Source organism: Epinephelus lanceolatus, chromosome 12, assembly GCF_041903045.1.
Source record: "Epinephelus lanceolatus isolate andai-2023 chromosome 12, ASM4190304v1, whole genome shotgun sequence".
NCBI lineage: Eukaryota > Metazoa > Chordata > Actinopteri > Perciformes > Serranidae > Epinephelus > Epinephelus lanceolatus.
The window spans coordinates 14,019,562-14,034,145 of NC_135745.1; the positions used below are offsets into that span (position 1 = coordinate 14,019,562).

At 41.1% G+C, this 14,584-nt stretch overlaps 1 protein-coding gene across 2 annotated transcripts in view; it reads left to right on the forward strand.

Annotated features, from left to right (window-relative positions):
- The window catches only part of LOC117271806 (neuropilin-1a-like), a 96,097-nt gene that overhangs the window by 16,577 nt on the left and 64,936 nt on the right, over positions 1 to 14,584 (forward strand). For both annotated transcript variants that reach the window (XM_033650231.2, XM_078172983.1), the window contains exon 3: positions 11,300 to 11,481. In XM_033650231.2, coding sequence (XP_033506122.1) covers positions 11,300 to 11,481 — 182 coding nt within the window. The remainder of the gene's footprint in view (positions 1 to 11,299; positions 11,482 to 14,584) is intronic.

The following is a 14,584-nucleotide window of genomic DNA, read 5'->3' on the forward strand; positions in this document are numbered from 1 at the left end:
TAGCATCACTGAGCTAGCTAATGTTACAGCTCAGCTGAGGAGGACCCCATAAGGCTAATACCTTTCAACCATGATTAGATGCACACTACCTTCTGCGTGGTGATATGGTTTGTGGGTGTAGTTTGGTAGAGAGAAAGTAGTTCCTTCTTGAAACTGCTCACATCAAGGTCTGTGAATTATCTTGAGCAACCAGGTCATGATTTCTTGAAAGAGCTGTTGCTGTTGAGATTTTTTGAATGTATTTCCTTGGCGTTTTGAACACCAAAAGCTGAACCACAATCTTTCTCTAACTAAACTACTTTTGTTGCCTAAACCTAACCACTCACAGGACACATAATGCCAGCTCTGGTCTCCAGTGTCAAAGTCAAAACATTTAGCACATTTCTGTCACTTAAAAAAAGTTGGTTGGGAATATAGTCCAGGAAGCAGTTACAACATAATCACAATGTCATTGGGAAAACAAATTAGCATGAAATAAAACCTTTTTGCAAATCTCTCCAGAACTTGCAGGTAAATTTCACCCTCATCCACAATGTTCGACCGCTCCCTTTTCTTGTGTCAGAGCTCAATCCCATGCTGACTGCTGTCCCATAATGCTTTAAGAAGAAGTTCAGTTGATTCTCATAGTAAATGAACAGGGGCTGCACTGCATTTAGTGAGTCTTAACACTGTTAGGAAAATAGTCCCCCAGAAGCAGAGAAGTATTTTTTATGAATACATGTGAGTAGTTACGTAAATATGTGTGTACTTGTGTAAGCAGGAAACTGACTAAGAGTATTGGAGATGACAAGCTGTATTCATGTGTGTGTGTGTGTGTGTGTGTGTGTGTGTGTGTGTGTGTGTGTGTAAGAAGGAGAGAGAGAGAGAGAGAGAGAGAGAGAGAGAGAGAGAGAGTAAGACAGTGAGAGGAAGATGATGTAGATTTTTTGGTTAACACGGGGGAGGTGGGAGGGATGGACTGGTGTGCGTGTGTGTGTGATGGCAGGTGGCGTCGTAGTGTGTTTTCTGCTTGCACGCACACACACACACACACACACACACACACACACATGTGCCATCTGTAGCCTTCCAGCAGAGCACAGAACGACTGGTCGAACTGAGTTTATCGGCACTAAAACACAGAAACCACTCATGTATTACAAAATCGGAACATTGTTGCCTACAGCTTCTCTTGCGTGTGTGTATGTATTAGTGTGTGTGGATGTTATTACTCACATTGTGGGGACAAAAATCTGCTCGCATAGTCACGATTTTGGGAGTTACCTTCCAATTGGAGACCAAAAAAATGGTCCTAATAAGATAAACCATTTAATTTTGGGGTTAGGGTAGGGTTAGACATGTAGTGGTTATGGCAAAAATTACCATACGTCTCCAGGGAATTAATGTAAGTCATCATAATGCCTTCCTCCATGATATAAAAAGGGTGAGGGTGTGTCCACTTGTTTCAGAGAGGATAAATCAGAGCACAGCATTACACCAAGTAAGGTCTTTTTTTCAATATGCAGTGTGGCGAAGCTCTCCCATATTTATGTGGAATTTTATGGGTTTGCTGAGCACCAGAAGAAGTCTTTAAAAAGTCTCAGTATGATTGTGAAAAAGTGACCAAAGAGCCTGAAGCAAGAATCTGTGATGATGATGATGACACCAGGTTAGAAAGACTGCATTGCATTAGTTCACGTACTCTGATTTAAATGGAGGTATGGCAGACTGCTGTGTAGGATACTAAGAACTTAAGAAATATTAATTTAGCAAATTATTCTTGTTCGCACTCGTTAAATGTGCTTTAGCATGTAGTGTAGTATGTGCTTAGATACTGAAAATGCTACATGACAGCGCTTTCACACCAAAAAATGACAAATAACAGGAAACAGGAAGTCCCAGAAGAGGAGGTCATCCTGAAACTGCTATAAGCATGTTTTCTTTTTCTTTTCTGCATTTTTGAACCTCTTTGTTTTACAAGGCAGCTTCTTCTGTCCATGAATTAAATTCAGTGACTTCACATTAACAAAATTCTAAGATAGCTATCAGGGCATGCAGACAGCCAACAGCATTTTAGCTACTTTAAGTATCAGTAGTAAACCTAAATCTGTTTCGGTGTCAGACCGTCTGAATCAGACAAATAGCTCCTTTCTTAAATCACGTTAGCCTCAATGCACAGGGATTGTAACTACTTGTTGCACTTTGAAAAAGGGGCATGACCGCCTTCCCCTGAAATGGAACAACACACACTCTCTCTGTGTTATTGGCACAGTCGCTCTTTCTGTCAGCAACTGACTGCTACCAGTTAACACCTTTTTCCTGAGGTTGTTGAAAGCCATTCTGGGTAATGAAGGAAATGACTACATGAAGTAGAAGTAGATGAGGCCTGCTGGGGGGAAAGTGGGCATGCCAAAAACTTTATTGCGATACTTGATCAGACTTTGACTCCTGAAAATGTGGTTTGGGTGTATCCAAAGTGGAATGTTTCCTTCAAAGCCACATGGTTTACAGAGAAGTGCAAGTTTTTGGAAGAATCTTTTAATGTCTGGAGAGGAAGTTGGAGAGCACACAGTGTTTGCACAGACAGATCCAGAGACGTGGATGGAATAAATGAACGACAGAGGGAGAGAGGTGTGACGCCGCTCTGCAGAAACACTGAGTCATTCCCAGCTTTAGCTTTGATTTGCAGGAGGTGAATGTAACAACAGCTCAAAACTTCGCCCCATAAATGCTGCCGTGATACCTTCCAGATGTGTGTCAAGAAATTAGCCGCGGGGGAAACGCAACGCAACACAACACAACACAACACCGCGAGCATGTTAATGAGCCGTAGTGTACGAGTGGAGCAGAGTGAGGGTGTAGCTCGGTACTCCAGTAGCTTGGGAAGGAGGTGGCAAGGAATTCAGGGCTGTGTGAAAATTCCTCTTCTCTGTCTGGATCTGATTTATTTAAAGAGATAATCTTCCACATCCTCATTTGTGTTAAATTTGGTAACACTGTGGGTGCCAAGTGGTCACTGCTTTGGTCAGCTTGCTTTACACTTACTTACTGTATCAGAGTTTTTTTTTATAAGATTTCCACTTTAATTAATTTCTGTAGGTGATTCTTTATTTCTGATCAGCCATTGTGGAAATTGCTGTGAATGCCAACTACCTAGTATTTTAAATAAATCAATATTACTGCAGCTTGAAGGATTAAGTCAACAGTGTAGTCCTGGTTTCAGACATGGGGCAAACTCTGCAGTATGTAAATGCTATGGACAAAAAAAAACTCAGCTCAAGGTCTATTTAAACCAGGCTCAGACTACAGTAGTTTTAAAATCCAGTTTTGAAGTCGGGTTGCATTAGGGGCATAAGAAGACACTTCACAGATGTTCTCTCTGATCTCAACATGCACACACTGTAAAATGTGAAAATAATGGCGCATCACACTCTGCAGGATATTATTAGGATAATCGCACCAGAGGGAGCATAAATGCACCACCTTACGTGATCTCATTTGGGAGCAGATGTAAAGAGCAGATGTAAGATGTGGTGCGACAATTTGGTGGAATGTTAGCAATGCTTTGCAGGGAGAAAACCAAAGCAGAAGGCTAAATGAGTCTGGGTGAGAAAATGGTTGGGGAGCTATTGTGGAACTGGTAACCTGTTCCCATCCTAACTCCGTTTTGTCAGTGGACCAAAACGCCATATATGATGCGCAAGGTAGCCTCCTAGTTTTGGAGTTTTTCACAAAGCATGCCTCAAAGGGCTTTACTGATAGTAATTTCAATTCATTGTCAATATCAGTTTGCTCTATAAAGTCGAATATTACATATCACAATTAGCCTCAGAGGGCTTTATAGCATATGACATCCCTCTGTCCTTGGACCTTTACAGTTGATGTGGAAAAGCTCCCTAATGTGAATGCATCCGTTGGCCATTAAAAACTGATAATGGACACCTTGTTGGACATTATCTCTTACTTTACTACCATAATTTCCACCAGAGTCAGCAATTGCTGCTGCTCAGTGCGCATCATGCCACCGCAAAAGGTGCCTCTGTGCATCGCTATCTGCCGCTGAGATCACTGACAAAGTGGTGCTATTTGATGAGTTGTGAGCGAGAACAGTCTGTAACAGGAGATGTTTAAACTGTGAACACTGTTAGGGCTTCTCTTGCATGTTTTCATAAATGTTGAGGTGGGGTTTTTTGTGCATTTATATCAAGCTAGAAAATAAAAAGAAGGTTGAAATCTGGTCATTGTGCATTCAATGATAACAGTCTAGCAAGTGTTTCCTTATTATTAATGTTCCAATGCTACTGAAAATTGAAATTGACTATATATATAGTTTTGCATTTGCGTCTTCAGCAAAATATTTTTTCTGTGAAGAGAGCTGCCCTTTATTACCTTTTCTTTGATTGATGTTCAGCATCTAGTTTGGAGTAGTTTTACATTTGTTTTACCTGAGAAACATGGAGACTTGGTTTCCCTGATCAATCAGTTGGTTTTAGCCAACTTTTTAGCACTTGGATTTGCCTCTCGGGGCAAAGTAAATAGATCCATACAATAATAGCTGAGTGTGTTGATGAGCTTATCTTCATTTTTATCAACTCTGAGCTTTCTTCATCTGGATTATTGTGGATGAACAGTAAAACCCCTTTTCTACCATCAGGGAACGGGTTCTGCTCCAGTTCCCACAGCTAATTTTGAACCATGTTAAGCATTTTGACTAAAAATAAATTGGTTCAGATCCTGAAAAGTTTGTTCTCAGCTGGAACCAAAACATAGTAGGTTTTCTTTAACCTGAAGCGTGAACCGTGACGACATCTGTGGTATGTGATATTCTAAAGGGTGGAAAGGGTGGATAGAGTTTTGCACACAACAATCTTCTACGTCTTCTTATCATTATTGGTTGGTTCGTGCCTGTTTTTTGAATGAAAATAAATATCTGTAATGACAGAACAAAAGCTCCTACGTAATCACTGCGATCCGCTGTCTGGCTACTACTGATTACTTGTTGTATAATGTGCTTTGTCTATGACATCCTTGTTTACAGTTCCATTCAACACCCGTGGAAACACAGGCTGGTTTCACTAGATAGCACCAAGGCTCCAAAAATCTGAGCAGATCTGGTTCAAGAACCAGAGCTAATGTGGGGGGAAAGGGTCATGAGATATGCTGTTAAGTGAAATTCTAGTGAGTAAGTAAAACTGTAATTGTAATGAGCGTCACACATCCTCTCTTCCCTGGTGTAAATTGCACCCGTGGGTAAAGAACATCACTGGGGCTTGTTCTCAGTCAAAACAGCAAATTCAAAGCTTCCATGAAATTAAATTGATTTGGTGTTTTTTTTATATCAGTTCATGAGTTCCTCAACCCACATTTTTTCTTCCAGATGTCTAGTTGAACCAACACCTCTTCCAAATACAGCAATTATTTTATACATCTCTTGACCTTCCATCACACATCCTGCTCTTGGTTGCTTATTAAGTTTGACATTTAGCCCACTTGCACTTACTGTTGTGTGCATCACTGTGGCTAAGAGTGCCGGGTAATGGCATAAAATGTTAATTTAAACATCTGCTGTTGGGCCCCCAGATGGAATGGCGTTTTGCCCTTGAGCAAGGCATTTGCTACGGACAGCTGCATTTGGAGGGCAAGAGTAGCCGGTGTTGTTAATGAGTGCTGTGAGGGGATGAGAGGAGGCTGCCGGGCTGCAGACTGAGAGACTCTCCTTAACTAGAGTGTGAAGAGACAGACCCACTTCATTAAACGGCCTGTCTTGGTAAACACCGACTGCCTCCAGGACTGGCTGCAGTGACTGAGTGAGTGAGTGTAGCCATCTGCATGCAGCCACGAACACACACACATACACACACACATACCATTTCTCTCTCCCTATGGCTCTTATTTTATGAGCCTCCATAAGACATGGCAGGGATGGAAGAGGAGGGGGAGTCAGTTGGAGGTTTGTTGCTATGAATAAAAATGCCATCACCTAAACATCACCGTCGGCTCTAAGACTTTACAAGTGAGCACTTAAGTCCATTTCTCAGCGGGCGTGTAAAGCTTTCAGCGAACACATGGAGAATAAGACTGAGAGACAGAAAAACATAAAGACAGAGATGGAAAGCGAAAGAACAGATTTTGTTCACCTCCAGCTCAGATACCTCGATTTAAACATCGAAAACATTGTTTATGCCCTGAGCTGTCAGCGCTGCTGATACATAATATGTGTAAACAGACCTGCCTGAGAATGACTGTACACTAGACAGTGTGGAAATTTACCAAATGTACATGTAATTGTTATTGTTGTTTATTAATCTTATTTGATTTTCAAATTTTCAGAGGATGTAGCCGCAGCAGTGATATTATAGTTTACACCAGGATGGAGACACTCAAAGAACTGAGCTTATAATGTGTCTTCATCTTTATAGGTTTGATGCTGCTGGTGATGAGTTTGTATGGATTGCTTTAATGCAATTTTAATTGTTGTGTGTTTGCTACCTGCAACTTATCCTGTATGGTTGGGTTAAATTTTGCTGTATTGATCAGGTCTGGTTTTGGTAGTTCATTTAACCCACATTGTTTTTAAAAAGAAGGGAAAAAAGGAGGTTAACGCTGTACATCAATGCAAATAGTGCTGTTTAGTGTTTCCGTTTTGTGTAGAGTGGAGTTACAAATGAATGTGAGCATCATATCAAGGGGAATAATGTCAACACATTTGGGTAAAATACATATGTGTTATGCAAAAATTATATCACATAAGTGACCTCAGTGCACCACGACCTATATAAGTTCTGTAACAAGGCATGAACTGTGGTCTGCTATTTGACCTGTCCAACCTATGCACTTTCTTGCCCTCTCCCCTACATCTTGCTCTAAGCATCAAGTATTACTGCATGGATTTACATTGGAGTTAATTGACAGCCCGGTGCATCTCATAAACACGCCAAAGGCTGCAACGCATCTGTATTTGCCGCCCTGGGAAAAAGAACGGGCTGAAATCACATGAGGTCCCCTGGCAATAGTAGTCCTGTGCAAACAGGACTTAACGTATAATTACATTTTGTAAATTTAGAGGTGGCTTGGTGGTCTGTAGTGGTCCAAGACAAATAACAGCAATGTCCTGAGATTGCATCAGGCTGGGGACATTTGTCGCATGTTCCCTTTCTCTATTTCCAGTCTGCGTCTTTACTGCAATAAAAACAAAAGACAGAAAGCTCTTCTCACGTTTAGACATTGGGCTTGTGTTAAAGCTTTTCAAATGTGTAGTTTTTGGAAATGTCTCAAAGATTTCACAAAGCATTTCAAAACCTGAGGGTTGTAACACTCTGTCTACCTCCTCCACCCGCTCAAAACCTGAGAAACCTTAAGGTTTGAGTTAAATAACCATAAAAAAATCACTACATTTCAGTTTTCAACTTCAAAATAATACTTACACAATTTTGTTCAGAGTGATATAATGTAGCTCCATCTGTCTACCTGCTCCCCATGTGTCCAGCAATTACACACAAAGACACTAAAACACCATGAAATCAAGATGTCTGTGACAGATTTGAGGAAGAAAAGACAAAGTTCCCACGTCCAACTCATGAAGAAACTCTTTGAAAACCACCACCTAACAAGCTTTCTGTCTGCACGCTAATGTTGTTAGCCGCGAAGAAAATCAGCAGCCGAATTCCTTGAGTCTGAGACAAGCTGACTGTCTGCGCTTTGCTCCAGACCTGCTGAGGAAGTTTCTCACCGTGCACAAACGTTATAGGTGTTTTTTGTCTTTTCTGGTTCAGCTGCAGCAAACGTTCTTCATCTGGCTCGGTCAGGAGGCCTGTTGTTGAGTCTTTGTTTCTGTAGAGAAGGCTCTGGTTAGACATACATTCCACACATTCTTACCTGGGAGCTTTTACTGCTGATCAGCAAGCTGCCATGCTGTGGGGATATTTTGATACTCTACCCAGCTTCCTTAGGAAAACTCTCAGTTCTCTTGTCAGAAAGGTCAAAGGTCAGTTTCAACACAGAGATCCCAAAGCTGGTATGGATTTTCTGTCTCGCTCAAGGACACCACAGCTGATATGGGCACTCAAGAGGTCCTGCTTCTCCATTGTACTGCTTTACCCTTTTCAGCTCTAGATACTCGCCAGGCAAAGTTGTTTCCACAGCTGGCTGCAAGAGGAAGATGCTTGTTATATCGCATAACATGTTCTGAATAATATGCTTTATTTGTATAGCACTTATCAAAACAGTCACAAAGTGGCTTCAGACAGTTTGGCAATAATAAAAGACAAATGTCTAAACAAGGAGAATGTCAAATGTGAAGTTCTCGGTGAAAGAATGCCAATGAAACACTTAAAACCAGCGATGTGAGGGCTAAAAATAGTTTGATTTACAGTGATGTGCTGTAAATCCTTATGTTCCACATAAGACGCTCCAGAGCCTTAATGTCTGAGGCATCACAGACTACATTGTTTCCACTGGGTTTTCCCATCCTGAGAGTCAGAGGGGGAATCTGAGGCTAGGAATCTTTCCAGTCTAATCTTAGCCGCCCTGATAATATCAAACATGTCAGATATGTCACGTGTATCCTGGTATGCAAAGTCATGAACAGGTTGTAAAGTGTGTATGGGGATAACAGACAAGCAGGAAGTATACAAAGAAATGAGTTTTCCATAGGAGAAGTCCTGACAGCAGTGATTTTACAGCTTGCTGTAGTTATCATTACAGGAAGGTCTGTTTATAAAACTCTAAAATTCTCCTTTAATTTTCCTGCATTTCCCAGAATGACTTAAAGATGAACCCTGAACTTGCGGCACTTACCTGTGCAAGGTTGTTCTACTTGAGAAAAATGTTTTTGATGGACCCAAAACAGCATGTTTTTGTGGCTGCATTGCATCTTGGTCTATTGAGGCTACTGTCAGAGCTCAAATGGGTCTCTGTTTCCTCAGTAGTGAATCTGACCTTGTATGATTGTTGAACATAAATACTGTATGTGTGACAGTGGGACTGACACTTACCTTTGATTTACACTTTTCTCCCTCTGAGGGTTGAAGGAAAATACCAAAGTAAACAGTAAAACGCACCTAGAAAGTTAACATCCATTTATTATTTTTCCTTCTAGTGCAATGGTTCCCAAACTAAAGTCAATGGCTGTTCCCAAGGCCAAGAATTAAATAATCTGAAAAAGGGAACAGCACTGTTTGCTAGAAGAGTATCCAGGCATTTAAAGGGTAGTGAGCCAAAAGGTTGAACATTGATTTAGAGTAAATTTTCTAACTGAAACACAACAGTTTGTCAGGTTTTATACCCCTCTGTTTGCCAGGGCCCAGTCATGTTTCATGTTGCAGTCTGGACCCTGTATAACCAGCCATTTAGTCGTGGACTCACCTTGCAACTTAGTATATGAATCCTCTAAAGGCTCTGTGATTCAATCAGCTACAGTGCAGCACAGAGAGAGGACGGGAGGTGTTTATTAAGGCACACACTTACATACATTACTCATACAAACACAAACACACACTTCTGAGTTACTCTCTGGACGTAAACATGCACTTAGACTAATGTTATTAGTTTGCAGATCATATATACAGTGCATACATACAGAGGCATAGAATTTGGAGGGGACTCTATTTTGAAAATATGCTTTGTTCTCCACTAATAATAACATGAAAAGTAGCAGAGGAGTTATATTTGTTAAGGAGATTTCCACCAAAAATAAACTGGTGCAGCAAAGGCACAAATTGGTGCATAAAAACTCCCCAGAATGGATTAAATTAAATGTTTGATGCTTAAAATTCCCTGGGGGAGAACCTCAAAGCCCCCAGTTTCCTATGTCCCTCACACTGTTGAAGCAAAACCCACACCCTTACATACATATCACAAGCACATCAAGTACGCCACATGTGCCACATACTGTAAGGTGCAAGTTACTTTCAGAGTACACACTTGAGATGTTGTGAAGCGGACAGTGGGTGGACAGAGGGGTGTCGGCTGGTAAAGGATGAGGTGCTGCAGTGGAGGTGGGAGGTCCATACAGACAGCAGAGACTGATGAAGTCTCTCAGTGCACTCAGTGGGATCCTGGGAGCCTCCCCCGTGCTTCATTCTGCCATGTTCATATTTCTGTTCGCTGCCTCGCTCTCTCTCCCTGACTGTCCCTTTCTCAGTCACTAGGAAGAATCACTTCTGTCCGATCTCTATTCACACTGCACTTTCCTAAACCTGATGTATGTTTTTTATATTTCCCTGCATGAACAGTAATAAAAAAAAATGCATGCAAGGTTATTTTTCACTTCAGATGTGGACCAGTGGATATATATTACACTTATGCGGTCAGATATCTTACTTGTGCACACAATCTGGAGTCACACTCTGATCTATGGATCTTGTTCTTTCAGATTAAATGTACCTGACGTCAAGGTGTCTCATGACCTGTATGTGACCATAAATATCGATCTTTTCACCACGCAAAATAAGGAAGATGAGCAGATGTTTCCCTTCCCCCAACATACATTGAATAATTCACCATACAGCTGCTGTGTCTGACAATTTCCCTCTCTGTGAAATGCTCACATTGCTGCTGCATCATGGAAATCGTCCGTAATTCACATCATCGAGACAGCTGTGCTGATTTAGAGTCCCATAGCAGCATCAGCTTTATGGACGAGAAGACAAAACATTGCAAACAAAGCCAATCAGCTGACCAGACTGGTATCTGGAGGAACGCCTCAAATCAGTCCAAATCCGGAAGCACTCAGTGTCCAAAACATGTCTGAGAAAAGCAGACAGTTTCACAGTTTGGGTGTGTCGTCTAGGCTTCATTAGCAGCCTGTAACAAAGTGTGTATTCACAGTACATGTTCATACATGACAGTTTTTGTTAAAATGCAGTTTACAGCAAGGAACACTTAGAAGTCAGCAGCTAAGATATCCTGATTTTTATGCTTTAGTATGGGTCAGAATGTTTGATCCTATGCTTCCCATAATGCAACTTTAAAGTATTTTATAGACCCTCCATGTCTCCAGTTTGTAACACTGGCTTTAATGGACTTTCTCATGTTAAACCAGTGTAATGACTCTATAAATTGCAAGTTTTTCGACGGATAAATTAGGCTCAGACACAGCAATTACTCATGCATATGTTCAGCAGCTGTGTGCATTCAAGCAAAGACACATAAAACACTTTGGAGGAACAAACACCAATGCCCTGTAATCACCTGCTGCAGGCTCATGTTGAAAAGAAAAACATAATTATGAGCTCATATTCATGCAAAGATCATCCCATCTGTATTTACTACTGTATTTTTTGCAGCAACCTAAACCTGTGTCTCCTCTCTCCTCTTTCAGGTATGACTACGTGGAGGTTTACAACGGCGGAGATGAGCTTTCGCCCATGCTGGGAAAGTTTTGCGGGAAGATCGCACCGTCTCCGATCATCTCCAGCGGCAGCCAGCTCCTCATCAAGTTCGTCTCTGACTACGAGACACACGGGGCGGGATTCTCTGTTCGCTACGAGGTCTTCAAGACAGGTGTGTAGCGGTCTGTGGTTTCATTATGTAACCGCTGAAGTGTCCTTGTTGTAGCTGCTTGTGTTGGACAGCAGCATCAGCTAAAAGCTTTAACTAGAGCAGAAGCAGAGCTGCAATTGCTCTGCTGTTTTCTACACACTCGGCTAAATGTGATGAATCGCCTCATGGAGAGCAGCCAATTTAAATTCAATTGTAGTTTAGCCAGGTTTCCACAGGTTTGTTGTGGAGCTGTTGGATCAATGGCACACACAACCTTGTTACTTTCTACTATGAAAAATAATCAGCAGTGAATACTTTTTTACATATTTTAGGAGGTTCAAGGGCAGCAGGTGAGAAAATTATGTGGTAATCCCTCTCCTGCTTGATTTTAAGGGAAATCGGGTGTCAAACAACCTGACATTTATGTGCAGAATTTTGCCACTGGACTCACCAAGTTAACTGATGAGATCTGCACAGCAAGAAATAGGATCTGTAATAATCATTGACAGAACACACATAGCACCACACAAGATGCACATAATGGGATTTGCTGGATCAGACACTCAACAAACACTCAGCACAAGTGACGACTGCCTCCACGAATTCTGGCTCTGTCCACCAACACCACATTTCTGGGAAGAAGTAGCCACCATATTATCCCTGTTCCTTGGCTGTAGTATTCCATTATCACCAACTTGACATGTGTTTGATACAAATTACAATACCCCTACTTGTGACCCTGACTATGCACAAAAACACTATACTTAAATGAAAATGTAGAGGGAAAAAAATCATCAACTCTTTTTTACTTTTAGATTTTTCTCTTTTAAATTTAAAATTATTTAATTTCTATTTTTTTCCTTCTTCACTGCTGTCCCCTGATACTTATCTGTGTCCTCTTATATGTTGTAAATCAGTAATCATCGGTACATCTTTTGCTGGCTTTTTTGTATTTGTTAGCACGTCCATATTGTCCACATGTGTGTGCACTGATTGGTGAATAAAGAGGAGAAGAGAGTGAGATATCTGCACAGCAACACTGCTAAAAAGATGTCTGACAGGCAGCGGTGTGATGTAATTTATACCAGAGCACACCTATGATGCGCGCATGTGTGCTTGTGAACGGTTAAGGGTTAAGGTTATGTAGGGAAAGCACTTTTACATACATTAGTCACCTGTTAGTGACCACACAGTGCTAGATGGACTTTCATAGTTTCATCATGTTGAAAATATAAGCCTATTTAAGCATCTAGCTGAACTGTATTAGGCCATAGGTTATAGTTAGCGTAGCATTCAACAGTGAAGTATAGGTGATTGAAAAGAAATAGTTTGTGTTTTGAATGATTTCATTTACTTACTTGTGCAATACAGCAAAAGAAGCTGTATTTCAAAGATCTATTCTGAGGAGGAGCTGCGGGGCAGGCAAAGGTCAGGCTCATCTAATAGGCTGGATTATAAAAAAAAGTAGCTATGCAAGCTTTTATTTCCTGCAGGCACTGTGGATGCAGCACGAGGTGGCCGAGTTTATAAGACTGGCTTTGTAATGTCTCTTTGCAAATGTATCACAAATAAAGAAACCATCAGAAGAGTGATGCATGTTTCATATACGGTTAGCTATAGACAGGAAAAAAATCACTGTGCTGCTCATAGATGTAGATTTAGGGGGCCACACAGGAGACATGTCCCCCTCAATGTTTAAAAACATGTGCACTTTGATAAAATTAAAGACATTTACACCATAAATTGATGCAAAAAATTCACCAAAATGCAGGAAATGAAGTGTTGAGGCTCAAAATTTTCTGGTGAAGGACCCCTGTCTCCCTGTTTAATATGTGACACGTCCTTGGTGCCACTCAAAGCAGCTGCCAGCAACTTGTTTGATGGACTGTTTTCTTGCGTGATACTCAGTGCACATGTTGAAAATGTGAATCACTCAACACATCTTAAATGTCAATATGACAACTTTGACCTTTCCATTTGTTTTTATTGTCAGTGTTGCATGACATACGCTTTAGTTGCTTTCATAATGGGAACTGCAAATATTTTGTCTGTCGTTCTGCTGTGATCTGGCAGTACTATGCTGACAGGGCGAGAAACCCAAGTGGTCAGACGATAATTTAATGGTGATTTAGACAATCACCACCAAAATATGTGAACCAAGTAATATAACAACTGAAAACTGCGTGTTAAGAAATGCAATACTACTCACACAGTCTAAATACTACGAATTATTCTGTATACTAAATCAACTTTGCGCACCGCAGAATGTTTTCTTACTCAAATCATGGTCCTGAAATAACTTTTCAGATTATATAGGTTAAAACTGTTTCCACACTCATGTCCAAGGTTGTCCAAACAACCAGAACCTCTGGTACACTGACCTTTAAGGCTGCAAGTTATATAAACTCAAAGACCCAGAATGCTATTGGAGGAACAGTGAGTCCCAGCTGAGGGAGGATGCAAGCAGGATAGACCTACATAAACACTGCCTGTCAAGGAAGGAACCTTGCTCCCGTGTCCTACATTTGTATTTGCTCTTCCCTCTTGGGTCCACTTGAGTATCTGCCAAACGCCGAGTCTCCTGCGACCACTTCAGTTTCCACCAATGGGGACTGGAGATAAATCGGGTAAAAAGGGAACATGCGATTACGTGAGATTCCTCTTCTTTTTTTTTTTTTGTTTGCACCCCTGAGAGCAATAGCCATTCACAGAATCACAGGATCCAGGAATAAGAATCCCCAAGTGGACTTGTGTTGAAAGTATTGTAATATGAAAAATGGATAGGCAAGTGCTTTTCTGTATTTAAATGAGGAGTGAGGCAATAATACGAGTAGGGTTAGGGGCCCAATTCACTCTGCAGCTCCTCCAGGCTCCACACTGCTTCTGTTCTCTCTACACTACAAAGTGTAGCCCTACTTCTGATACACCTTTCAAATCTGCTTGTATCGACTTTAATTTCAGGGTGCAAAGTGAAGCCGTGACTGATGAATGACAGGATGTTATTAGAAAGTCAGTGTAATAAATCTTTAAAAGTAGGTCAGAGGAGTATCGGCTTAGGAGGAGCGTTGGTCTTGAACATTTTCCCGGCGGGATTTTTTAAAGATATAGCTTCTGCGTAGATGTG